Below are 27,807 nucleotides of genomic sequence, written 5' to 3'. Positions count from 1 at the left end.
GAATCTCTGATTTGGGTAAGAAGGCAAGGCCCTAGAGAAGTGCGGGTTCTTCTCTCTGGGTTACCCCAAAAAGGGGCTGGAGAGCGACCTGCGGAGGATGGTCTGGCTGGTGACGCTGCTTGGAGAGAATGGGGCTGGACTCCACGACCCACGGGATCAGTGGTTTCATGGCGAAAGAACACACATCTCCTCCTCCTCCTCCCAGTCAGTTTGGGTTGTGTGCTGAGGGGCTAATCATCTTCAGACCACGCAGGAATAAACCACCAAAGCACCCCCAACAGATGGGCATGCCGTCTCTGCTTACAAACCTCCAAAGGAGACTCTTATGGATTCCCGATAGGAGCAGACTCCACTACTGAACAGCTCTGACCTTCAGGAAATGCTTTCTGTTGTGTAGGTGAGGCCTGCACAACTAGTCAGTGTTAATGAGTGATGGAAGGAAAGGAGAAGCAGAGTAAAACACACACGCAACACCCCTGCTAGACAGGCAGGTGAATTCAGTCCTCTCACGGCCTCCTCCAGCTATACAATGGGACAGACTGTCTCATAGGCAAGGAGTGGATTCCAACCCCCAAAACACTGCAGAGTCCTGGTCACAGTTTCACAGCCTCTGGCCTTGTAAAGTAGTTCGTCTCTTTGAATAAACACTCTTGAGTTCTGACTTTCATCCAAAGTCCTTGAAGTTTTTATTCTTGATTTATTCACTACTTATAACTATTTACAGGTCTTCTGTTAATATACAAAGATACTTAGAAAAACAATAAGAACGAGTAAGAGCTGTTGGAGAGTGGCCTAGGCTGCCTCAGAGTATGGTGGAGTCTCCTTCTCTGGAGGCTTCTTTGCAGAGGCTATCTATCGGGAGTGCTTTGATTGTGCCTTCCTGCATGGCAGGGGCAGGACGGGGTGGCCCTTGGGGGTCTCTTCCGGCTCTAGGGTCCTAGGAGTCCATTCCAGGAGGAGGCAACACGGGGTCTCATGGACACGCCTTTCCTCTCCGTCCACCTCTCATCCTGACCACGGCCAACCCTTTTGGGATCCAACATTTCCTTCCTGCCGAGGGAGAAGCCCTTCCTTCTTTCCTCCAAGTGAAACATACCCAGCTGTCTCTCTCCGCCCTTCTCTACATCCCGTCTCTGGAGATATTCTGACCTGTCAATATCCGTCTTGAATTGTGGGACCGAGACCTGGAGACAGGGTCATTCCAGGTGAGTCTGACCAAAGCGGAAGAAAGGAGGCCGTGACTTCCTTGGATATAGACAGAATCCTCCTATCGGGACAGCCTAGAATCACATTGGCTTTTATAGCTGCTACATCATAATCTGTTTTTAAAAATAATTTATATTCAAAGACAAGAAATAAAAACAAATGCATATTTATACAAATTACAAATACATTTATTAATTTTTTTTAAAAAAATTCGTACATCCTTTTACAGCAGCCACATAATATTCAGTACAATCTACAATACATTAACATTTGGCATCTACTGTTATTTTCACGCTTATATACAGATTTCTTACCCTCACCACCGTGTTCCCTCCCCCAAGTCACTTTTTTTATTTATCATCTGTCCAAAATTCCTTTTCATTCCCTCTTGTGGAGGTAATTCCGACTTTCTTTTTTAATCCTCTTCCAATACATTTTCTGCAGACATCATCACAACCACTTTGTTTCTAAATCCCTTTCCACGTCAACCTATCATTTCTTCCCAGTTTCCATACTTCCTTATACCATTCTTCTATCTCTATATTTATTTCCCTTTTCCAGTTCCTTGCTATAAGCTGTCTTGCAATTGTTAATGCGTTTGTTATTGCATCTTTGTCCTCTTTTTCCAACTGTTTATTATTATATAATGAGAATAAAGCCATGCTAAGACTTCTTTCTATTTGAATGTTCATTGTGTCTATCTCTCTTAATACTTTTCCCCAGAAATTATTTACATATTGACACTGCCACCACATATGTATGTATGTTCCCGATTCTTGGCATCCTCTCCAGCAATTGTTTGAGTAGTTTTTATTTATATTTCCTATTCTTATGGGTGTGAGGTACCATTTCCATATCAACTAAATAATAATTTTCTTTAACACATATGGATATATTTTTCAAGTGTCTTTGTCCCTATAATTGTAACCCCTCTGTTTCATTGATTTTCATTCCTATATCTTCTTTCCAAATCTTCTTGAAGGTGTTATTCTTTACTTTTCCTTTGTTTTTTTTCAATTAATATTTTAGAAATTTTACTGGATATTCCTTTCAAATTTTTATGTTCCTAATCTTTTCTTTCTTCATTCCAACCTTTGGCCAATCCCCTATTTTATCTAAGTTTTTCCCCTTAATTTTTTTATCCATCATATATATTTTTTATTTTTTGGAAATGTCTTTTCCATTATAATTGGGGTTATTATTGAGCCATCTGTTATTAACTTTCTCCTGTATTTGTTCCATATTTCTAATGCATTACTCAACATTGGGTTCCCAGTTTACCTTATTTTTTTTTCATAAACTATTTTAAAACATATTACGAATTTCTTCCTCCACTTTTCCTGAATCCATTATTAACTATTCTACATCCTCCTTTTCATCATTCCTTGTATAACCAATCCCAGTCTGTTTGCTTTATAATATTTTTTGATATGAGGAAGCGCTAATCCTTCTTCTTTTTGAGATCTGTTCTGTAACTTGTTTCGTCAATTTCTTTGACTGCCATTACAGTATTTATCATTTGTCCAAATGAGTCTCCTTTGGGGTGGAGAAAGGTGGGGTAGAAATGTTGCAAAGAAATAATGTATTCAACTCTTCTTCTGTAATCTGAAATGGCGTTATAAATATAAGGTATATGTAAGTATAAAGTTTATCCTCAGAAGCATTTTCATTTTTAGTATTGCTGTCTTTCCAAACAAGATAGATGTGTATTAGTTTTTTCGAACTATTTTTCTCAATGCTACTACATTTACCTCTTCTATTTCTTTTAAGTCCTTTGTTATACTTACTCCCAGGTATTTTAGTTTGTTCTTGATTCTAATTCCCGTATGGCTCTGTTCTATAAAGTCTTTTTCTTCTTTCTTTGTATAATATAAACCCACTGTTTTCCCAAATATCTTTCAATGATCCTCTCTCCTATCCATTTGACCTACCCAGATATTTAATCAATAACAATGTGTCATCAGCAAATAAGCTCACCTTCTGCTTTTCCTTTATTCCTACACCTTCTACATTCTTACCTTTTTGGATGGCGTTTGCACATAATTCTATCACCATAGCAAATAAAATTGTTTTAATCATCCTTTTATTCTACTTCCCATTCCAAATTAATTCATAATCTCACTTATTATCTGCCATGCTACACAATCAAAGCATTAAATATATCTAATGCTAGTAACATTTGTCTTCCTTTTACAAACCCAGATTGATCTTTTCATATATACTTGTACATGAATTTATTCATTCTATTGGCTATTATAACTGATAAAAACCTTTCATCCTGATTAACTAATGATGTGGGCCTGTAAGACCCTGGGTCTGTTAAATCTTTTCATATTAATATTATGAATGACTTCCTCCACGATTCTGGTATTTTCTCCACAATCATTATTCCAATATACAATTCTAATATTGTTGCAGTCAATATTTCTCTAATACTTTTGTAATATTCTGTTCCCAATCCCTCCAAACCTGGAGCTTTCCTGGCTTTATTTCTGTCCTCTTAATAGGTTGTTCTGATAATTCTTAATATAAATTACAATTTTGGCATTTTTAAGGAAAGGACTACATAAGAAACATTAAAGCTTCAAGGACACATAACCTACATAAAAAGAACAAAACTAATAGAAAAACCAATCTACAAAACTCTTGCTGCATGCTGATTTTTATCTCAATTTACTCACTTTAAATCATAGAATCATTGAATCCCAGAGTTGGAAGAGACCTCATGGGCCATCCAGTCCAACCCCCTGACAAGAAGCAGGAAATCGCATTCAAAGCACCCCCGACAGATGGTCATCCAGCCTCTGCCTCAAAGCCTCCAAAGAAGGAGCCTCCACCACAGTCCGGGGGAGAGAGTTCCACTGCCGAACAGCCCTTCTCACCGTGAGGAAGTTCTTCCTGATGTTCACGTGGAATCTCCTTTCCTGTAGTTTGAAGGCATTGTTCCATTGCGTCCTAGTCTCCAGGGCAGCAGAAAACAAGCTTGCTCCCTCCTCCCTATGACTTCCCCTCACATATTTGTACATGGCTATCATGTCTCCTCTCAGCCTTCTCTTCTGCAGGCTAAACATGCCCAGGTCTTTAAGCCGCTCCCCATGGGGCTTGTTCTCCAGACCCTTGATCATTTTAGTCGCCATCCTCTGGACACCTTCCAGCTTTTCAACGTGTCCTTTCAATTGCAGTGCCCAGAATTAGACACAGTGTGATTCCAGGTAAAGTGGTCTGACCAAGGCAGAATAGAGGGGGAGCATGACTTCCCTGGATCTAGACACTCTGCCCCTATTTATGCAGGCCAAAATCCCATAAGGAGGAGGGAGCAAGCTTGTTATCTGCTGCTCTGCAAACTAGGATGCAGAATAATGGCTTCAAAATACAGGAAAGGGGATTCCACCTGAACATAAGGAAGAACTTCCTCACTGTGAGAGCAGTTCAGCTGTGGAACCTTCTTTGGAGGCTTTTAAGCAGAGGCTGGATGGCCATCTGTCCGGGGTGCTTTGAATGGAATTTCCTGCTTCTTGGCAGGGGGTTGGACTAGATGACCCATGAGGTCTCTTCCAACTCTATGGTTATATGATTTTGTGATTTCTTCCCCTTCCACTTCCTGTTCATGTCTATTTTAAGTCATAGTCCTTAGAAGTTCTTTGGACAAACATTCTGGCTTCTTTGCACTTGTCCTATTTATGTGGCTTCTCTCCTATGTGCATCCTTTGATGGGTGCGTAGATCTCCACTCTGACTGAAGCTCTTTCCACATTCCATGCATTTATGTGGCTTCTCCCCTGTGTGAGTCCTTTGATGGGTGCATAGATCTCCACTCCGACTGAAGCTCTTTCCACATTCCATGCATTTATGTGGCTTCTCCCCTGTGTGGATCCTTTGATGGATACGCAGATGTCCACTCTGACTGAAGCTCTTTCCACATTCCATGCATGTATGTGGCTTCTCTCCTGTGTGAATCCTTTGATGGATACGCAGATGTCCACTCTCACTGAATCTCTTTCCACATTCCATGCATGTATGTGGCTTCTCTCCTGTGTGAGTCCTTTGATGGATACGCAGATGTCCACTCTTACTGAAGCTCTTTCCACATTCCATGCACGTATGTGGCTTCTCCCCTGTGTGAATCCTTTGATGGATACGCAGATCTCCACTCCCACTGAAGCTCTTTCCACATTCCATGCATGTATGTGGCTTCTCTCCTGTGTGAGTCCTTTGATGGGAACGTAGATAGTCACTCCGACTGAAGCTCTTTCCACATTCCATGCATGTATGTGGCTTCTCTCCTGTGTGAGTCCTTTGATGGGTGCGTAGATTTCCACTCTGACTGAAGCTCTTTCCACATTCCATGCATGTATGTGGCTTCTCCCTTGTGTGGGTCCTCTGATGGGTGTGTAGATTTCCACTCTTACTGAAGCTCTTTCCACATTCCCTGCATGTATGTGGCTTCTCCCCTGTGTGAGTCCTTTGATGGGTGCGCAGATGTCCACTCTCACTGAATCTCTTTCCACATTCCATGCATGTATGTGGCTTCTCCCCTGTGTGAATCCTTTGATGGGTGCGTAGACTTCCACTATGACTGAAGCTCTTTCCACATTCCATGCATGTATGTGGCTTCTCTCCTGTGTGCATCCTTTGATGGATACGCAGATGTCCACTGTGACTGAAGCTCTTTCCACATTCCATGCATGTATGTGGCTTCTCCCCTGTGTGAGTCCTTTGATGGATACGCAGATGTCCACTCTTACTGAAGCTCTTTCCACATTCCATGCATGTATGTGGCTTCTCCCCTGTGTGAGTCCTTTGATGGATACGCAGATGTCCACTCTGACTGAATCTCTTTCCACATTCCATGCATGTATGTGGCTTCTCCCCTGTGTGAATCCTTTGATGGGTGCGTAGATCTCCACTCCGACTGAAGCTCTTTCCACATTCCATGCATTTATATGGCTTCTCCCCTGTGTGAGTCCTTTGATGGTTGCGTAGATTTCCACTCTCACTGAAGCTCTTTCCACATTCCATGCATTTATATGGCTTCTCCCCTGTGTGAGTCCTTTGATGGTTGCGTAGATTTCCACTCTCACTGAAGCTCTTTCCACATTCCATGCATTTATATGGCTTCTCCCCTGTGTGAATCCTTTGATGGATACGCAGATGTCCACTCTCACTGAAGCTCTTTCCACATTCCATGCATGTATGTGGCTTCTCTCCTGTGTGAGTCCTTTGATGGGAACGTAGATAGTCACTCCGACTGAAGCTCTTTCCACATTCCATGCATGTATGTGGCTTCTCTCCTGTGTGCATCCTCTGATGGATACGCAGATGTCCACTCTTACTGAAGCTCTTTCCACATTCCATGCATGTATGTGGCTTCTCCCTTGTGTGGGTCCTCTGATGGGTGTGTAGATTTCCACTCTGACTGAAGCTCTTTCCACATTCCACACATTTATATGGCTTCTCTCCTGAGTGAGTTCGTTGATGTTTAGCAAGAGAACTTCTCTCAATGAAACATTTCCCACAGTCCTTACAATTATGTCGCTTCTCCCCTGTGTGTGATTTTGACAATGAATTTTCCATTTTTTAACATTTATTATTCTAATATTATGCCTGAAGTTCACAGATATGGACTCCTGAATAGGACATTTCCTCTTCCCAGTCTCTGTATTGCTGTAGCCTTATTTTCTCTTTACCAACCCCTCTTTTTACAGCACAATCCTCCCTTTCCTTACATTTAAAGGTATGTAGCTTGAAATATAATTTCTCCAATTCATTTCTTGTTCTTGTTAATCCTGCGTACTTTCATTTCAGACGAAAGGCTAAGGGCAATGTTTTCTTCATAAGGTTCGTTTAGAGGTTACCTGCGAGATGAATAAGAGGAAAATCTTATTAGGAGCAGAGTACAGAAAGATCTCATTGAACATGAAGAACAATAGCCTAGTGCTGTAGCAATCACAGGGGAAGAGGGGAGAAAGACTGGCCCAACTGGTAAGAGCCCGTTGCCTCCTGAGAAGCACTTTAACACTTGCCCAACAAAGAACAATCCCTGCAAAGGGGATAGCGGCCTAAGATCCTGTGTCTAATCCAACCTTGGTAAAGGAAGGCCTCTAATAATATGGTCAACACGGAAAGGGGCTAACGATGCAAAGCATTTCCTACCTAGATCCCGCTTCTTCACATCTCCACTCAAAACCTGAGTGGCCATCTGTATGGACAGACTATCCCAAGTGATCAGTCTTGGGAGAAAAATACTTCCTCCAACTTGGGGGAGAGATATTTTCCTGATCCTCTCTTTCCCTGCAGCGTGATCCCTGCCCCACGTTTCTAAAGCAAGGCGCCTGGAGACACTGAGAGCACATTAGGCCACAAAGTTCCTTGACATACTGCATTCTTACAAAACCTATACCACAAAGGTATGTAACTTCAGGCAGAACCAAGGCAAAGAGAAAAACCAAGGAAAATGCAAACTTCTACACTGATGCCACAAAAACAGAGATAGCGATGCAGAAGCACAGGGTGGAAGGCACTCAGCCTAGCAGCAGTACATGAGAGAAGGCGGTATAGAGGAGACAGATGGACAGACCCCCAGGGTGAGTGGGAATCCTGCTGCCCTCCAGATCCTTCTGCACTCCAACAGCACCCTTGGGTGGGAGACATGATTCCTGCCCAGTTCTGCTCAGTTCAGTCCATTTTAGAAAGGACATTGGCAAACTGCAGCGGATTCATAGAAAGGCAACAAGGACAGGAAGACATTACATTGTAAATGAAGGAAAAATAAAGGCAAAAGTTTGCTTTTGCACAGGAGACAATGTTGTGGCTCGAACTAAAATTATGTGCTAAAGATGATGCTTCTGACCGTCATCTGGGTAGTACCAGGTATAGCTTGTGCCACCAGATGACTGCAACTAGGCCGACCACCTGCTCCCTCGATCCGTGTCCCTCCTGGCTAGTAAGATCTTGCCTGGAGGGATTACGTGAACCTCTGTTGAATATAATAAATAGCTCCCTTGAGCAAGGAGTTTTTCCAGAGGGTTTAAAAGAGGCGATGGTATCTCCGCTGCTGAAGAAACCAGACTGGGATCGTTCGGTTCCCCCCAGCTACCGCCCAGTCTCGAATCTTCCGTTTCTGGGCAAGGTGGTTGAGAGGGCAGCAGCGGAACAGTTGCAGCAGTTCCTCAATCGCACAGCCGGACTTGATCCCTTCCAGTCCGGCTTCCGTAGGGGGCACGGGACGGAGACTGTGCTAGTTGCCATCACAGATCAGCTTCGCTGCCAAAGGGATCAAGGCGGATCAGCGCTGCTCGTGTTATTGGATCTCACAGCAGCATTTGGTACGGCCGATCACAATCTATTGACCCATCGCCTAGCCATGACGGGGGTTAGGGGGATACCCCTTAAATGGGTGTCCTCCTTCCTCCAGAATCAGGGACAGCGGGTGGTGAGGGGAGGGATGGTTTCAGCGTGGTCTCCGCTAACTTGTGGGGTCCCACAGGGAGCTATTCTCTCTCCTCTATTATTTAACATCTATATGCGACCGCTTGCCCGACTGGTGTGGAGCTTTGGGCTCGAGTGCCACCAGTACGCTGATGACACACAGCTCATTCTGAGGATGGAGGGCCGGTCGGACTCCATACCCGACAGTTTCCATCAGTGCCTTGAGGCCGTTACTGGATGATTGCGTGCCAGCAGGTTGAGGGTGAATCCAGCGAAGACGGAGATCCTTTGGCTGGGCCGTCCGGGTGGGGGGGAGATGCAGCTGCCTACCCTGGATGGCGAGACACTGCGTCCGTCATCTTCTGTAAAAAGTCTTGGTGTCTTATTGGACCCTCTGCTCACAATGGAGGCCCAGGTCTCTGCTGTGAGCAGATCTGCGTTTTTCCATCTACGTCAGGCTAGGCGACTGGCTCCCTACCTATCTAGGTGATCCAGGCGACGGTCATCTTGAGGCTCGGCTACTGTAACGCCCTCTACATTGGCCTTCCTCTGTCAGTGATCCGGAAACTAAAGCTGGTGCAAAACGCGGCGGCTCCGTCTTCTCGCCGGGGTGCCGGCGAGGTGGCGTATCACCCCAATTCTACAACAGCTGCACTGGCTACCGATTGAGTACCGGATTACTTTCAAGATACTGGTACTAACCTTTAAGGCCTTACATGGTTTGGGGCCGGCGTACCTGAGGGCCCGCTTATCCCCCTACCAACCCCAGAGATTACTTCGGTCCAAAGACCAAAATTTGCTTGAAGTCCCTAACATACGGACTTATCATTTGTCTTCTACTAGGCAGAGAGCCTTCTCGATTGTAGCCCCTCATTTATAGAATGCCTTGTATCCGAGGCCTACTTGCCTTTTGGAAAGCCTGCAAAACCTTGCTCTTCCGACAAGCTTTCGATGGGTGAAAAACATGGGGCTATGTCTGTTTTTATTGTTATTTTAAAGCTAAGTGTATTGTTTTAATTTATTTAATTTAATTTAAACCGCTCTGAGCCAAACTGGGAGTAGCGGTATACAAGTCTGATAAAATAAATAAATAAATAAATAATTAGTCCCCCAATTAACCAGAGAATTTGTTGATCACATTCACAAGGACTGCCAAAGGGGTTCCTAAGACCATCAGAAATATGTGTTTTCTGATGGTCTTTGACAACACCTCTGACATCCCCCTCGTGAGCTACCCAGGGGTCCCGACCCCCTGGTTGAGAAACATTGATTTACACTGTTACCCTATTGCATATGAAATCTGTTATAGACAAAGACAAAGAGGTAACTCTGAAAACAGAAAAGGAAGAAAGAGGAGAAACAAGAATGAATGAAGAAGCTCAAATTTTGAAATCGAAGATAAAGTGAAGTTCTTCTTGTGACGAAATAGGTACAGTCCCAATGCAATCGTGATTTGTAATGTTCTGGATTAGAGAGAAAAGAGAAAGGAAATAAGGAAGATTTTTCAGTGAGACCTTGAATTGAACAGAAGTCAAAACATCTTCCTGAAGCATTGCCAAATAGAGGAGCTTGTTTGGAAAAGACATTTATTTGAAAACTTATCACAATATGACATCTATTGGATGAAAGTGGTTACATAACAAATCCAATGTTCAGTTGAAAACTCCTAAAATGGAGAAAGGAAAACAACATAATAAGATATTGGCTAAACATACAGAAGTTATGAAACCAGTGGAAATTTTGAATGGATTAATCGATAGTGCCAACAACAAGCTAGATCAAGTGAATACTATCATGAAGAATTCTCTAGTGGCCCCCAAAGAAGGACAATTGAAACTGAAAAAGTTTCCAAAAGTTTCTGGGCCAAATTAAAGGTGCAGGTTATCTATATATATAAAAGAGTAATGGCATCACGGCGACCCACAAAACAACAAAACTACAGGCCCCCCAACCTCGAAATTTGACGACACAACCCATCATCCACGCCTCTAGGTTGATACAACAAAAAGAAAAGAAAAATAAAGTCCTAATTAGAGAGAGAGGAATAATTGCTTTTATCCAATTGCTGCCCGTTAGAAGGCTAAGCTCCTCCAACTTGGTCTCCTAGCAACCCAATAAAAAATAATAAAAAACATTAAAAAAATAATTAAAAACACTAAAAAATTAATATAATAAAATACCATAATAACAAAAAATAACTAAAAATTATACAAGAAAATAATAAAATATAAAAAATAAAAAGATAACTTACAATAAAATTAATTAAAAAATACAAATAACGTCAAATAAAAATTACACAACAAATCTTAACCAACACCACCACCACTTTGCCACAGCAACGCATGGCCGGGCACAGCTAGTTACCTATAAAGCCTTAAACGGTTCAGGACCTGCCTATCTACGTGATCGCTTCCTCTCCTACGAACCAACGCGAATCATAGAATCATAGAATAGTAGACCTCATGGGCCATCCAGTCCAACCTCCCGCTAAGAAGCAGGAAATCTCATTCAAAGCACCCCGACAGATGGCCATCCGGCCTCTGCTTAAAAGCCTCCAAAGAAGGAACCTCTACCACAGTCCGGGGACCCCCTAAGATCATCCGGGGAGGCGCTCCTCTCGCCCCCGCCTTTGTCTCAAATGCGGCTGGTGGGGACGAGGGAGGGAGAGGGCCTTCTCGGCAGTGGCCCCCATCCCGGCTCTGGAACTCTCTCCCTAAGGAGATCAGGTTAGCTCCTTCCCTGCCCATTTTCCGCCGGGAATTGAAAACATGGTTGTTCCGGAGCGCATTTGAATAAATAGGCCCAATAGAGCTGTTATTAGAATACTTCTTTATGTTTTAAAAGCATATGGCACTTTATCGCTGTTACTTATTTCCATGATACACCATTTTATGAAACCTGTCCCCACTGGTTTGCTTCTAATTACTCTGATTTTATCTGCTTGGATTTTAATGTATTGTCCATATTTTATTTTGTGTATTGTTGGAATGTTTTTTCTGTCAAATATGTTGTGTTGTTGTTTTGGGCTTGTTCCTGTTGTGGTCCCTTCGGGGAGATGGGGCGGGATATAAAAATAAAGTTGTTTATTATTATTATTATTATAGGTGGAACAAGAGAAGCCTCCAATTTAGTTGGGAGATACCACAGAAGAGATCTGGGGCCAGAAGAAGAGGCCAAACCAAATCTCTTCAAAAAGAGTTGGAATATACAAGGAGACACAGGTTGTTCAGACCTCTGAAGCAAATGCTGAATGCCGCACAGGAAACAAAGGCCAAGAAAGAGACCACAATGCCTTTAAACAAGAATGAGCGAGATTATATTCTTGAATGGTGAAAGCAGGACGTAGTGAAAGCAGATATTAAAGAAAGGAGAAGTCCAAAAAACGATGAGTAGTTGGAACTAAAAACGCTGATCGGAAGATAAAAAAAGAAAAAATGGGCTGAACAAGAGATCAAGAAGAATGAGATTTTAAAATGTGGTGCTTTAACAGATGATTGTTTTATATCTGTTTTAAATAGTATGGACAAACCCCTCATGTAAGAGACATTAGTTCATAGAAAGGCTGTGTAGCGGGAAAGGGGGGTGAAGGATAACGGTATCTATTAATTTGTGTACGTATAACACTAACTTACTAACAAACAGATTTGACTAATAATCTTCTAAAATTCATTTGGTAATAAATACAACGATACCACAGTTTTCTTTAAAAAGGAGCAAGTTGCCAGGAACAATCAAGAAGAAGAAATGCTATTTCCTAATGGATTCCATCACAAAAACATGGGAAAAGTTTCTCAAACCCAAAAACTTGGTTTCTGCGGGAGGGACATCCTGCTGTAGCACATTTTGCTCTGGTTTTTCAATAAATTCCTCATCACCAGGTCTCAACCAATTCAATTCTCACTCCTTTGTGGCAGCCACAAAACCAAGTTTCCGGAGTAGAGCAACTCCTTTCCAAGTAAGGAATGCACAATAAAACAGGAAATAATACTTTCAAACCAGAAGCAGAACATTTTTCAAATTTTGTTATATTGTCATTTACCTTGTGTCATTTGTTACATCGTGTCATATTTTAACGTGTTAATTGGAATTGGTATATGTTCAGTCTATTTCAGTTTTAAATAGCCACAGCTCACCTGCCCACCAAGCAGGACGAAAGCAGAAATGTGAGTAGATAAATAGGTACTGCTTTCAGTGGGGAGGTAATAAAGATGCCCTTAAGGACACTGATCGGGAAGAAGCTCCTCAACATGGAAGATGAAGTGACAGCCCCCCCCCTCCCCCCGTGACCAGTGTTGAGCACAGCCTCCAAGATGCCGAAAATAAGATGGGAAAAGTTGCTTTTACCTGTGTCTGCGTTGTCTGTCCTTGTTAATTGTAGAATCAGGCACTGAATGTTTGCCGTATGCGTGTTCTGTAAGCCGCTCTGAGTCCCCTTCGGGGCGAGAAGGGTGGGGTATAAATACTGAAAGGAAAAGACAAGCAATTGAACCAAGATCAAATACAAGATGATGATTGAAGAAGAAAGACAGGACTATTGGATTTCAAAATAATGGACAATAATATAGAAGACAGATCAACTTTTGGGGGGATTCTTTTTAGTAGTTTAAGCAATGGATGTCAAGATAAGAAAGATCAAAAACTGGGAGTAATGCAGTAACACATGGAGTACAGTAGAGTCTCACTAATCCAAGCTAAACGGGCCAGCAGATGCTTGGATAAGCGAATATCTTGGATAATAAGGACTGATCAAGGAAAAGTCTATTAAACATCAAATTGGGTTATGATTTTACAAATTAAGCACCAAAACTTCATGTTAGACAACAAATTTGACAGAAAAAGTAGTTCAATACGCAGTAATGTTATGTTGTAATTACTGTATTTACGAATTTAGCACCAAAATATCACGATATATTGGAAACATTGACTACAAAAATGGCTTGGATTATCCAGAGGCTTGGATAAGCGAGGCTTGGATTAGTGAGACTCTACTGTATTTGAGAAAGTACGAAGCAGTGATCCAAGGCGGATTTATCCTTACGGAATCCAGTTTGCTCAGGGCTGATGGTTTTGTTCTGGTCCAGCCTGGTCTACAACTTTATCAATAGGAATTTTGCACAAAGCTTTCCAATTACCGATAGAAGGCTAATTGGCCAGTAATTGGAAGGATCGGGAGGGTCACCTTTTCTGTAGATTGGAACTATAATGGCAAATTGCCAGTGGTTTGGTAGGATGCCCGTGTTGTTAATGATGGTGAAGACTGCCACCAAGAAGAGGGTCCACCACTCAGGATCCGATGTCAGAATCTCCGGGATAATGAAATCCGATCCAACTGCTTTTCCATTTTTTAGACCAACGATCAGGTCTGCTCCTTCCCTACTGAAACGGGGGGACAGTCGGTCAATTCAGGAGAATCTATCGCTTTTTTTTCGTGTCAGGAGCAACCCGAGTTGCTTCCGGAGTGAGAGAATTGGCCGTCTGCAAGGACGTTGCCCAGGGGACGTTGCCCGGATGTTTTGATGTTTTACCATCCTTGTGGGAGGGAAGCTTCTCTCATGTCCCCACATGGAGCTGGAGCTGAGAGAGGGAGCTCACCCGCGCTCTCCCCGGGTGGGATCTGAACCTGGCAGCCTTCAGGTCAGCAGCCCAACCTTCAAGCCACGAGGCTTTTATCCCCTAGGCCACTGGAGGCTCCAAAATCTCTCCCTGAGCTCTGGGTTTCTAACTCATCCGCCCGAAAGAGGTTGGAAAAAATGACTATATCCGTTTGAGGGAGAGACTTATTTATTTATTTATTTACTTACTACATTTATATGCCGCTCTTCTCACCTCGAAGGGGACTCAGAGCGGCTTACAATTCAAATGTACATACAATATATTATTAGCATAGCACAATATAAGCCATTAAATTACTATATTGTACTATATAATTTTATGGTAATCTTATTAGTAATATTACATTTAATATATAATATATAATTAATATTATATTATATTATTAATTAGTATAATATTGTATTACATTATAATATTATCATCAATATTATAAGTACATACAATATATTGTATATTTATAAATTATTGTATATTATATATATATATGTATATAAAATTAGCACAGCATGTTGCTATGGCACAGGAGACAAGATGGAACTGCCTCCCTGGCTCTTCCCGTTGCTCTAAATTTACATCATTATCCAACATTCTGGATTATCCAACGCATTTTTGTCGTCAATGTTTTCAATATATCGTGATATTTTGGTGCTAAATTCGTAAATATAGTAATTACTACATAGCATTACTGCGTATTGAACTACTTTTTCTGTCAAATTTGTTGTCTAACATGATGTTTTGGTGCTTCATTTGTAAAATCATAACCTCATTTGATGTTTAATAGGCTTTTCCTTAGTGCCTCCTTATTATCCAACATATTCGCTTATCCAACATTCTGCCGGCCCGTTTCTGTTGGATAAGTGAGACTCTGCTGTATATCCGTTTGAGGGAGAGATGTATTGACATCATTGAGGGCGGCTGACAACAAGGGCACCATCTGACGCCTTGAATGCCTATAAAAACAAAGCCACATTGAATTGAAGACTGAGGGTGAAGGTTGGGCTTGAACTGCTCTGTCCATTGGCCAAGAACCAAAACTGCTCGTGGTTGTTTGTTGGGATATTTATACCCCGCTTGATCTCCCCAAAAGGGACTCAAAGCAGCTTGGCATGAAAGCCTCAGGATACCATTGAAAATGCGTAACAAGACAAACATGAAAACAGCCTTCTTCAGGGGCAGCCCCACCAAGAGCGCGTCACAGTCTTCTGGAGGGGGGGGGAGAGAGAGAGGACGCATGCGCAGAGGAGAGAGCAGGCCGCAGAGTCACGGGACAGACAGACAGACAGACAGACAGACAGGCCGCTCCCTCCCAAAGGCCGAGAAGAAGGAAGGAAGGGAGGGAGGGAGGCCTGAGGGCAGAGGGGGCGCCCCCCATCCCTCCCCCACTCACCTCCTCCTCTCTCTCTCTCTCTCTCTCCGAAAGGCCTCCTCCTTCCTTCCTTCTTTCCTTCCTTCTTTCCTTCCTTCTGACAGGAAAGAGCGCCGCCCGGCCCCTCCCCCCGTCTTCCCGCCTCTCGCTGCACTTCCGCCCTCAAGAAACATGGCGGCCGCGGGCAGGAGACCCACAGAGGGGCGGGGCCCGAGACGGAGAGACAGAAGCGGACAGACACGCCCCTTCTTTCCTTTCCTCCCAACGCCCAATGAGAATCCGCCTTCCTCTCAGAGCGGCGTCATCGGTCTCCGGGCAGGAACGCCCCCGCCCCGCCCTTCTGCCGTAAACGGTCACTCCAGGAATCGGCCAATGGGAATGGGCCTCGTCTCTCCGCGTCACCCGTCTCCAGGCAGACTCGCCCTGGGCCGGACTCTCCTGGCCCGCTCCTCATGGCAGGCAGGCTGCTGAAGCGGGGAAGGGGGGGCCAGGCCAAGGAGCGGGAGGCGCCTCTGCGTGGAGATGGAGATGGAGATGGAGATGGAGATGGGCGGGGGGGGGGGGGGGGAGGCAGGAAGGCCGGGCCAGGAAGGGAGGCCGGAAGGGAGGCCTTGAGGCGAAGGGCCAGGCAGGCCAAGGCCGGAGGGGGGCGCGGGGGGAGACTCGGGGACCCACTCAGCCCCCCCCCCCAACACGCACACGCACACTCACCCCTCCTCCTCCTCCTCCTCCTCCTCCTCCTCCGCTTCCTCCTTCCTCTCCCTCCCGCGCTCGCTCTGACAGGAAAAGGCGCCTCTCGTCCTGAGTCTCTCTAGGAAGACGCCTCCCTCCTCGGTGGACTTCCGCCCGGGCTCAACATGGCAGCCGCGGGCACGATGCCCAGAGAGGGGCGGGGCTTCTCGGCCGTCGAACGGAGCTCTAGACAGAGAGAGACGCTCCTCCTTTCTTTTCTTCCCAACGCCCAGGGTCCGCCAATGGGAATCCGCCTCCCTCCCTGACGTCATCCGTCTCCGGGCAGAATCTTCCCCGGCCCTTTCCTTCGCCGTTCCGCCATGAACGGCCATTCCCGGGACCTGAGGGCCAATCTTTACCTCAGCTTGAAGGGTGGAAAGAACATTGGATGCCAAAAGGAAAGGTAGGATTGTTTGGAAGAGTGAATGTGATGGGTCTGCTGTAGAACGAAGGAGGTCTCTTTGAGAAGAGGAAAGAAGTGTCTCCGTGTCTTCTGTGATCCCAAGAAAGAGGGAGGGAGGGCGGGAGAGAGGCCTGGCCTTGGTTTTGCCTTCACGTCCCTCTCTTCAGCCCAGGCCCCGGGATGAGAGACATGGCCTCGGGGTTGGGGAGATCCACAGGGCCTCGGAGACAGAAGCGAACGCCCTCTTCTCCTCAGGACCTTCTGGCCTTCCCAGGAGATCCGGCCTCCTTCCCGCCTCCTCTTCCCGTTCTTTGCAGGCATTTCATCTCATCATCACGACTGCCAGATGGATCCCAAATAGCAGCTCCATTGGTTAGTCAATTAGGATTGTCTGGATGATAATTCACTATGTTACATTTTCATCTTTTCTTCTTTCAACACTACACAAATATGTGTTTCTATATATGTGTCGCTCTAAAATATCTAATTAACGAGGCTTGCCACCTTCTATATTCTAATCAAAGAGTGTTGATAGGTCAGTTATTCAAAGTCTCTTGAATAAAGAGTTTAGAGATAGTACAAAATGTAACTGTATACTATTAATAATATTTTACTCAACTGATCCTGCCGTGGTCATCTTCCTTTATTTACAGTATTTATATTCCGCCCTTCTTTCTCACCCCGAAGGGGACTCAGGGCGGATTACAATGAACACATATATGGCAAACATTCAATGCCAACAGACAAACAACATTCAGTTTTAGACAGACACAGAGGCATTTTTTAACATCTTTCCAGCTTCACGATTTCCGGCCACAGGGGGAGCTGTTGCTTCACCGTCCATTGGTGGCTGTTCTTCCTCTTCTTTTCCTCGTGAGCAGTTTTATGGTGTTGTAGATTAGTTAAATTAGCCTCCCGCATAAAGCGTCCCTAAATTTTCCCTACTTGACAGATGCAACTGTCTTTCGGGGCTGCAAGGTCAACAGCAAGCCGGGGCTATTTTTTTTTTTTATGGTCGGAGGCTTAACCCGAACCAGGCTTTGAACTCATGACTTCTCGGTCAGTAGTGATTTATAGCAGCTGGTTACTAGCCAGCTGCGCCACAGCCCGGCCCCTTTGCTTCTTTGTGAATTCAATGAAGGGCTTCCATTCTTCTTGGAAGTCTCTGTGTATTTGTTTGTTGTGCAGCTGAAGCTAGTTTGTCCTTTTTGGCCATTTCAAAACCTTTTGTCATCCAGTTTTCTGGTGTTGGCATGTCTTGTTGTTTCCATAGTATTGCGTATTCAGTTCTCGCTTCTGTTGTCATATAAAGAAAGAGTCTTTCTTGATGTTTCCCAGTAGAAAAAGTTATGGTTTTTTTTTTCCTGTGAAAATTATTCATTTATTTTGTGCTGGACTTATTGATGCAGAATTTATTATTGGGTCCCAAGTACAGTTGAGTCTCACTTATCCAACATAAACGGGCCAGCGCCATGTTGGATAAGTGAATATGTTGGATAATAAGGAGGCATTAAGGAAAAGCCTATTAAACATCAAATTAGGTTATGATTTTACAATTGAAACACCAAAACATCATGTTAGACAACAAATTTGGCAGAAAAAGTAGTTCAATACGCAGTAATGCTATGTAGTAATTACTTTATTTACAAATTTAGCACCAAAATATCACGATATATTGAAAACATTGACTACAAAAATGCGTTGGATAATCCAGAACGTTGGATAAGCGAGTGTTGGGTAAGTGAGACTCTACTGTAAATTTGTTTAGATACCAGAAGTGAACTCAAGTCTTGAACGTGGGAGCTCAAGTTTTCTGCAATGCCCAAGGGTGCTTTTGCACACTTAAAGGTATAGAGCAACTATGCCTATTCCTGGAGATGCCGGATGTTCTGGTTTTAATGGGATTTTGTACTCTAGAATAGTTTCCATGTCTCTGTGGATTTTTATTCAGAATTTGTTACCTTTTGGCAAATCCCAACATATCATGTGTGTGTATTTGAGAGTTTTTCTGGAGTTTTGTACCATCTATGTATCATTTTGTTGAAATTTTATTTAATTGTGTGACTCCTTGTAAATTTTAGTCATTTTTACCAGAGCTCTTCCCATTCTCGTGGAGTTATTGCTTAGCCTAGAGTTTTCACCCACTGAATCATAGGTTTTTTAATTTCTTTATCAATTGTAAAATCTTTCAGAAGAAATTGATGCAGCTTCCCAATTGGTTAGTTTTTTGTCTGTAGCAGTTGGTTCCGCTGATTCTCCGAATCTTGTGTCTAGACGAAGTCTCTGTTGGAGTCGATTATAATGGAAACATGTCATTGTTGATTCTTCTTTTTGTTTATTTATTTATCTATTGCAACATTTCTACCCCATCCTTCTCACCCATCAAGGGGACTCAGGGTGGCTTACAATATAAAACATATAAGCCGCCCTGAGTCCCCTCGGGTGAGAAGGGCGGGGTATAAATGTTGTAAATAAATAAATAAATATATCAAACAATACAATCACATTTCAAAATTCCATTTAAATTAAATTACATTTGAACTTTCATAAATATACATATAAATACAGTAGAGTCTCACTTATGCAACACTCTCTTATCCAACGTTCTGGATTATCCAACACATTTTTGTAGTCGATGTTTTCAATAAATCATGATATTTTGGTGCTAAATTCGTAAAAACAGTAATTGCTACATAGCATTATTTCGTACTGAACTACTTTTTCTGTCAAATTTATTGTATAACAGGATGTTTTGGAGCTTAATTTGTAAAATCATAACCTAATTTGATGTTTAATAGGCTTTTCCTTAATCCCTCCTTATTATCCAACATATTTGCTTATCCAACGTTCTGCCGGCCTGTTTATGTTGGATAAGTGAGGCTCTACTGTAAACATTCAAGGCACCTTTCAAGTCCAAACCGGGTCTGTCATTATACCTTGGATCATATAGTTGTCATATCTGCTGTTATTGCTCAAAAGCCTGGTCCCACAACCTTTCTGCCTTTCTTTCACAGAGGAAATGTGATTTTGGGCTGAGAATTTCGGAATAGAGCCTGTGGAGGGATTTCTTTCCCTTGAAAGAAAGAAGAGGAGGAAAAACATCTTGGATACGGTTGGGTTCTTCACCAGAGTGGTTCCAGCATGGAGAGACCCAACTCACGTGGGCCTGAAGCAGGACCTGGGGGCAGTGGGGAATCCTGGGAAAGAACCAGACATGAGTCCCTGAGTGTGGACCTTGACAGCTCGGACACACAGCGCCAGCGCTTCAGGCAGTCCTCCTACCAAGAGGGTGAAGGACCCAGAGGGGTTTGCAGTCGTCTCCACGATCTGTGCCGCCAGTGGCTGAAGCCAGAGCAGCACACCAAGGCCGAGGTGCTGGACCTGGTGACCCTGGAGCAGTTCCTGAGCATCCTGCCCCCAGAGATGGGGAGCTGGGTCCGAGAGTGTGGGGCAGAGACCTGTTCCCAGGCGGTGGCCCTGGCGGAAGGCTTCCTCCTGAGTCGGGCCGAGGACAAGGAGCAGGAAGGACAGGTGAGAGCATTCCCTCTGGGTTTCACTAACCTGGGGACTGATGGACAGGTTAAACATACATCCTGCCTTTCTTCCAAGATGGGACCGATGTGGGGGATAAGCAAGGCCCTGCTCCCTCGACCTCTCTCCCCACCTGCTCTGCCCCTCCATCTCTACCGTCAGCTTGGTTGATGCTCTGCTCAAGATAGAACATAGACAATGATGGGAGGGGGAGGGGGGCATTGGTTCCAAACTAGGTTCCCATCTCAGAGTTATTCTTTCAAAACAAGTATATAGGTCTGTGATGTTTCTGAACATTTCCCAAACTCCTTCTGGAACGCTCTGTGCTCTTCCAGGCCCATAATAATAACTCCATGGAAGTCCCTGCACCAGAGGAATCTCCACCAGACACCACCCAGAGTCTCAGGCAGAAGGAGCTGAAGCGGGAAGGAGACGGGGCTGCCGCCTTGCCGGGTGAGAAGGAACTCTTCTGGGAGTTTTGGGGTTTTGTGCCAGTGGAAATTCCGCTTTGGGGGGATGATTGCATACCCATAGTTTGAGCTTCAGAAGGTGAACATGCCGGATCATTTGGCCTTGAGATGGGTATATATCTTAAACTCATGTCTTTTTTGTGATGTTTTATGTACTTCAATATGAATTTTATAGAAATGCAGTTTTAATGTGGATCTTTTATAGAAATGTGGATCTTTGTTGAATTTTGGCAATGTTTGTGTTTTTAAAATTGTGTTGTAACCTGCCTAGAACTGCAAGAAGAGGCGAGTAAAAAAATAAAATTATTATTATCATTGTTATTGTTATTTATGTGACCAGCTTTCCACCCCTTTTTCTCTCTCCAGGGTCTGGAATGATGCTGTTGCCGAATCCTCAGTCATTTCTCCCCCTTTGCGATGGAGTGGGACTGAGTCAGGTAAGCAGAAGGAATCCTGGGAGAGGAGGACTGGGCCTGTCGGGGTGCCTTTGGTTCCAGGATTAATTGTAAAATATCTGTTGAAACAGGCAAGATTGAATGTGTTTCCTTAGAAGTGAAATCTTGAAGGCACAATTGCAAACCGTGCCAACAAGGAGGGAAAAAAATGAAAAGAAAACTAAAGAAACCAGAATGGATGTACAGTAGAGTTTCCAAGCTAAACAGGCCGGCAGAGCCTTGGATAAGCCAAAATGTTGTATAATAAGGAGGGATTAAGGAAAAGCCTATTAAACATCAAATTAGGTTATGATTTTACAAATTAAGCATCAAAACATCAAGTTTTACAATAAATTGACAGAAAAAGAAATTCATTACAGAGTAATGTTATATAGTAATTACTGTATTTACGAATTTATTACCAATACATTGCAACATTTACTACAAAAACATTGACTACTAAAAGGCAGACTGCCTTGGATAATACAGAACATTGGATAAGTGAAGCTTGGATAAATGAGACTCTACTTTGAACAGAGCTAAGATTCAAAAGGGACCTGTACAAGAAATGGAAAAGGGGGAGAATCACCAAAGAATGTAAAGGACTAACCAGCACAAGTAGGGAAAAGGTCTAACAATCTAAATTAGAAAATGAGGTCAGAAGAAAAAATGAGCCAAGAGTAGGGTCTGTGCCTGGAGAAGGTGGTGGAATGCTGACCGGGGATAGGAAAGAGGTAGAACATGGCCTCAGTCTTCTCCCAAAAGGAAATCAGTATTCTACCTGAGCCAGATGGAGCAGCTGGGGAAATGCAACCCAAAATGGGCAAAGAAGGAGTCCAGGAATACCTGGCCACGCTCAATGAATCCAAGTCTCCAGGGCCAGGTGAACTACACCCAAGAGTATTGAACTAACAGCAGTAATCCCAGAACCACTGGCAATCCTCTTTGTTCATTTTTGGGGAGAAGTCCCAGCAGGCTGGAGGAGGCAAAGGTTGTCTCTATCTCCAAGAATGGAGACATTCCAGTTATCTTCACCTGGCCCAGTTGGAGCAGCTGTTAATACTCTTGAATTTTTCTAAGGAGGAGATTGTTTGATGTGGATCGATAATCGTTACAGAAGGAGCGGATCTGTTTGTTGGCTATTATGCACTCTTTATCGAACCAATTTTTGGGTCTGACCCTGGACTGCCTCGGTGTTCTTTGCCAATCGTATAGTAGATATTATAAGGGATACAAACCCGGTGATGCCTCCTCGAAATCTGGGATTTCAATGATCATAGTTTCTATAGACAGCACTTCATAAAAGATCAAGATAACTAGGCACACCCCCTTCATCTTAAGGTTCCGCTTCAGCCTGGTGTATTGTGGGTAGGCTTGTCCAGGTGGGGAAGTGCTGCTTCTCTCCAAAACCAGGGTAAGTGGGAGATAGATGATCACTAAGCAAGGAATTGTCTATAGCAAATGAATCAATGTCGCTAGCTATGGAGGATGAAGTCAGAAGATAGTCTATGACACCAGAGCCCCTTGGTGAGACCAATGTATATTCTCCAGAGTTAGGAAATTGAGTAAGTCCATTTAGCCAGGACATGTTGAGCTGCGTGGCCATTTTGGTCAGGCTCTTTCTGGCTTGGTTGCACGCTTGGTCCTTAGAGTGTCGGGCTTCAGGTGTCGGGAGGGAGTTGAAGGGATCTTCCTCCAGGCTCTCTTCTCTCAACACATTTACCAAACTAGACCCTACCCTTGCATTGAAGTCGCCCGTTATCTTGACCTAAATAGCAGGGAAGATGTTGGAGCAGATCATGAAGAAGGCCGTCTGGAATCACTTGGGAAAAGTGCTGTAATCACTGAAGGGCAAGATGGGTTTCTCCAAAACAAGTCACGCCAGACTAATCTGTTTTTCAGTAGAGTTTTACGCTTGGTAGATGAAGGAAATGCAGTGGGTGTAGCACATCTTGCTTTCAGTAAGACCTCTGCAAAGGCCTCCCATGGTTTTACAAACAACTAGTAAAAAGAGGGCTGGATAATACTCCTGTTTGGTGGATTTGTAATGGTTTGCGTGACAAAGGGTGGAGTGTCGCAGGGTTCTGTCCTGGGCCCAGTACTGCTCAACATGCGTATCATATTTTCAGATGACACCAGATTAGCAGGGATAGCTGACAGTCTAGAAGATAGGATCAGAATTCAAAATGGCCTGAACATGGTGGAGAGCTGGGCCAAAACTAACCCAATTAATGTCAACAAGAATATATGTAGAGTAGTACACTTAGGCAGGAGAAAAATGCCATGCACAGGTACAGGATGGGTAACAATGGGATCTTGGAGTGTTAGAGGACTACAAGTGGAACATGAGCCAACAATGCGATGCAGCAGCATAAAAGAGTATGAGATTTTGGGCTGAATCCCAAGGAATATCGTGTCTAGATAAAGGGAAGTCATGGCAACCTTCTTTCTGCTTTGGGGAAACCTCACCTGGAACAACACTGTGTCCAGTTCTGGGCATCACAATAAAGGCCGGAACATATCCTGATACCATTTCTGATTCTACATATCAATTAAGAAATGATTCTGACTGTGACCAACCCGTCGTCTCTACAAAACTTACAACTATGGCATGGAGGCCTTGGCCCTTCCAACCAACCAACAGGAATGTAAATCTGCTTTAAAGATTTTCTTGTAATTCTTTTTCTTGCTAGCTCTCACATGAGGAGGGAATTTTTTCTTCTTCCACCAGGGCCCAATCGCCTTTGAGGACGTGGCTGTGGATTTCTCCCTGGAGGAGTGGGTTCTCCTGAATCCGGATCAGAAAGCCTTGCACAAGCAGGTCATGGAGGAGATGAATGGGATTGTGGACTCTCTTGGTAAGGCTCCCTCACTGATGGGGATTTCTGTTTCAAAAGGCAGTATTAGCCTAAATCATCACAGTCACTGAGGGTCCGCAAGGCAGGGCTTGTGTTAGAAATATATGACAAAAGAGTAATAATAATAATAATAATAATAATAATATGACATTAGCACCAATTCAGACTCAAGTGGGAAGATTTCCATAACTTGAATCAAGTGGAAGCACACACACCCCTCTCTGTCTCTCTCTTATTCTCTCTCTGAGTGTTTGTGTGAGAGGCAAGGAGAGGGAGGAAGCAGATTGGCTGGAGAGAGGGGCCGCAGAATGATGAAAAAAAAAGAACCAAACTTTGCCTATCTTCAGATAAGCAGAGGCGGTTAAACATCTTAGGATTGGCATGGTATTCAATCTTATTTTTCCCCCCAACCAGGCAGGCTAGCCTTTGCGTGTCTGAAGGCTCAGCTCTCTCTCTACGCTGCCTCTCCCAGCACACAAACAGCCCCCAGCCTCATTCATTCGCGTGACGGTGGTAACAGTGTCACTCATGGTAGTTTCACGTTCGTAGAAAACTTGTTTTCCAATTGAGTGTATCTTTTTGAAACACTGTATATTCAGCAGTTGATGGTAAAAGCATAAGAATTTCTGCAATACAGTAGAGTCTTGCTTATCCAACCTTCGCTCATCCAACGTTCTGTGTCATTCGACGCAGTCTGCCTCCCTCCGGGATCCACAGCTGTTTCTGTCGGCAGCAACACGCAGCGGGTCTTGTTAATGTGGGATTTGTGTATTGGTGGTGTTTAAATGCAATTTGTGTCTTGCCTGTATTGCATACTGATTGCATCATCCAGAGTGTAACATAGTCTGGAAAGAGTTAATTGCTGAGAAGCTGTGATGTCCTTGATATGTGGCTGGAACTGGGGAGTGTCCAGACACAAGTGTGTGCATTACTGATTACATCAGTTCTGTTCAGTTCAGAGTTCTGTCTGCCTAGAGCAGGGGTCCCCAAACTTTTTAAGCAGGGGGCCAGTTCACAATACTTCAGACCGTTGGAGGGCCGGACTATAGTTGGCCACCGAGCAATAATAATAATAATTATTATTATTATTAACAACAACAATAATAATAATAATAATAATAATAAAGAGGGTTGGAAGAGACCCCTTGGGCCATTGAGTCCAATCCCCTTCTGCCTTTGTGCACCGAAAGCACAAGCAAAGCACCCCTGACAGATGGTCACCCAGCTCCAATGTTAATTATTATTATTATTATTATTATTATTATTATTATTAATAATAATAATAAAGATGGTTGGAAGAAACCCCTTGGGCCATTTAGTCCAATCCCCTTCTGCCTTTGTGCACCAAAAGTACAAGCAAAGCACCCCTGACAGATGGCCACCCAGCCTCAATCATAATAATAATAATAATAATAATAATAATAATAATAATAATAATAATAATAATAATAATAATAATAATAATAAGAGTTGTAAGAGAAGAAGAGACCCCTTGGGTCATTTAGTCCAACCCCCTTCTGCCCTTGTGCCGTGGGGGCCGGATAAATAGCTTCAATGGGCCGCATCTGGCCCCCGGGCCTTAGTTTGAGGACCCCTGGCCTAGAGTGAGAGTCCTGTGTCTATTGTCTGCAAGTCTGTTTGTCTTGACTATTGCTGAAGTCAGTAAAACTTTGTATATAGTTTTACCATCGTCTCTGATGTCTCTTCGTTCTGCGTTCCACTGATTCCATCCAACTTCTGCTGCGCCACAAATTACTCTGACAGGTCTCTCTGCGCGCCGATTGCCCACCCGGAGGAGCGAGACGCGGTCGGTGCAGACTATTCTCGTCAGGCACAGTGTCCAACATGCATCTCACCCCTTCCAGAATAAAAAACTATTTTTTCTGAAACAGAATGAAAAACTGTTTGTCTAGCCTGTATCATGTACTCTGACGCAGTGACAGCTCTCCATGTTTTCAAACACATTGTCAGTATTTTCTTGACTCAACAAGGGATACCAGGAAGTGAAGTGCAGCAGAAACTCTCCCTTTGAGCTATGTCCTCTTCTTCGATAATGCTCTTGTACTGCTCACATTTCTCTCCCACCAGGACCCCTGTGGGAACCCATAGTTTCTACATATAGAAAATCAAACAGCGTGTTGCTGCCCAGAAAAACAACAACACGCCCAACAACAACACAAGTGCAGCCGAAATTTGTAAAATCATACAATAATTTGACGTTTAATAGGCTTTTCCTTAATCTCTCCTTATTATCCAACATTTTTGCTTATCCAACGTTCTGCCAGCCATTCCCCCAGAGAGAAGGAGACGGAATAAAAAACCGGGCTGGGCTGAGCAACAGGGAGCCTCTGGAACATATGCTACTCATCTCTCTCTAGGCAGTCAACCAGTGTCCATATGTACTGAACAAGGGGTGGGGATAGAACAATATGTATATCTTCTTTTCCTCCATGTCTGTGTTGTTTTAAGGATCACTTCACTTCTTATCCCATTTCCTTTGAGTCCTTATCACGCATGCAGAGGAATGATTCTGTTCTTCTTCACAGTAGGTAACAGGGAGAAGAACCATTTATGCATCAAATGCTGGAAGCATTTGGAACACAACGGGGGCCTTCATCGACACCGGCAAGCCCACAGAGAAGATGGAGGTTCTGCCATAGAAAGGCCCGACAAATGCAATGTATGTGGGGAATGTTTTACTCAAAATGTGGCACTTGTGCTTCACAGGACAGTCAATGTTGGGAAAAGCCATTTTAAATGGAAAGTATCAGCAAAATGTGTGATGAAACATGAGCAATTTCACACAGGTCAAGAACTATACAGATGCCAGGAGTGTGGGAAGTGTTTTGCTTCCTGTTCAGCCTTGGTGAAACACAAAAGACTCCACACAGGTGAGAAGCCACACCAATGCCAGGAGTGTGGGAAATGTTTTGCTTCCAGTTCAAACTTGGCGAGCCACAAAAGAAGTCACACAGGAGAGAAGCCATACCAATGCCAGGAGTGTGGGAAATGTTTTGCTTCCAGTTCAAACTTGGTGACACACAAAAGAAGCCACACAGGAGAGAAGCCATACCAATGCCAGGAGTGCGAGAAATGTTTTGCTTCCAGTTCAGACTTGGTGACACACAAAAGAAGCCACACAGGAGAGAAGCCATACCAATGCCAGGAGTGTGGGAAATGTTTTGCTTCCAGTTCAAACTTGGTGAGCCACAAAAGAAACCACACAGGAGAGAAGCCATACCAATGCCAGGAGTGTGGGAAATGTTTTGTTTCCTGTTCAGCCTTGGTGACACACAAAAGAAGCCACACAGGAGAGAAGCCATACCAATGCCAGGAGTGTGGGAAATGTTTTACTCATAGTTCGTCCCTTGACCGGCACCAGAAAACACATACAGGCTAAAAAACAGCCATTGTGGGTAAATGTCTGATTTCAAACAGGACCCTTTGAGAAGTTCTGCGTCAGATTTAGTGGAGCCCAGTTCTTGTCATTTGAATCCCTAAGTTGGAGGTCCTGTTCTCTGGAGCAGCAGAAAGAAAGCTCTGTGTGACAATCCTTCAGAGCAGTGGTTCTCAACCTGTGGGTCCACAGATGTTTCGGCCTTCAACTCCCATAAATCCTAACAACTGGTAAACTGGCTGGCTGGGATTTCTGGGAGTTGTAGGCCAAAACACCTGGGCACCCACAGGTTGAAGACCACTGCTTCAGAGGGTTAAATATGATTGTCTTGTCACCTCGTCTGAAAAGAAATAAACCAAATGTAATTCCA

The 27,807-nt window shown here is 43.8% G+C and overlaps 2 protein-coding genes, 1 long non-coding RNA gene and 1 pseudogene across 3 annotated transcripts; 3 read left to right on the top strand and 1 right to left on the bottom strand.

Moving 5' to 3' along the window:
• The window catches only part of LOC134297187 (zinc finger protein 493-like), a 34,158-nt pseudogene extending 6,351 nt beyond the window's left edge, over window positions 1–27,807 (top strand).
• On the bottom strand, window positions 2,213–15,715 carry LOC134296914 (zinc finger protein 814-like). The gene is made up of 3 exons (XM_062973056.1): window positions 15,634–15,715; window positions 12,978–13,095; window positions 2,213–7,060 (listed from the first exon to the last, which is right to left on the bottom strand). The coding sequence occupies exon 3, from the start codon at window positions 6,777–6,779 to the stop codon at window positions 4,881–4,883; it is 1,899 nt and encodes a 632-aa protein (XP_062829126.1). The 5' UTR covers window positions 6,780–7,060; window positions 12,978–13,095; window positions 15,634–15,715; the 3' UTR covers window positions 2,213–4,880.
• Window positions 7,057–12,634, top strand: LOC134296976 (uncharacterized). The gene is made up of 2 exons (XR_010003739.1): window positions 7,057–7,187; window positions 11,738–12,634. It is a non-coding gene; the product is annotated as an uncharacterized LOC134296976 (long non-coding RNA).
• On the top strand, window positions 17,028–20,464 carry LOC134296963 (zinc finger protein 24-like). Its single transcript, XM_062973179.1, has 2 exons — window positions 17,028–17,119; window positions 19,762–20,464. Exon 2 carries the CDS (start codon window positions 19,889–19,891, stop codon window positions 20,447–20,449), a length of 561 nt encoding a protein of 186 aa, XP_062829249.1. The 5' UTR covers window positions 17,028–17,119; window positions 19,762–19,888; the 3' UTR covers window positions 20,450–20,464.

Source organism: Anolis carolinensis, chromosome 2 (genome assembly GCF_035594765.1).
Source record: "Anolis carolinensis isolate JA03-04 chromosome 2, rAnoCar3.1.pri, whole genome shotgun sequence".
NCBI classification, from domain to species: domain Eukaryota; kingdom Metazoa; phylum Chordata; class Lepidosauria; order Squamata; family Dactyloidae; genus Anolis; species Anolis carolinensis.
This window is presented reverse-complemented; position numbering and strand designations above follow the sequence as displayed.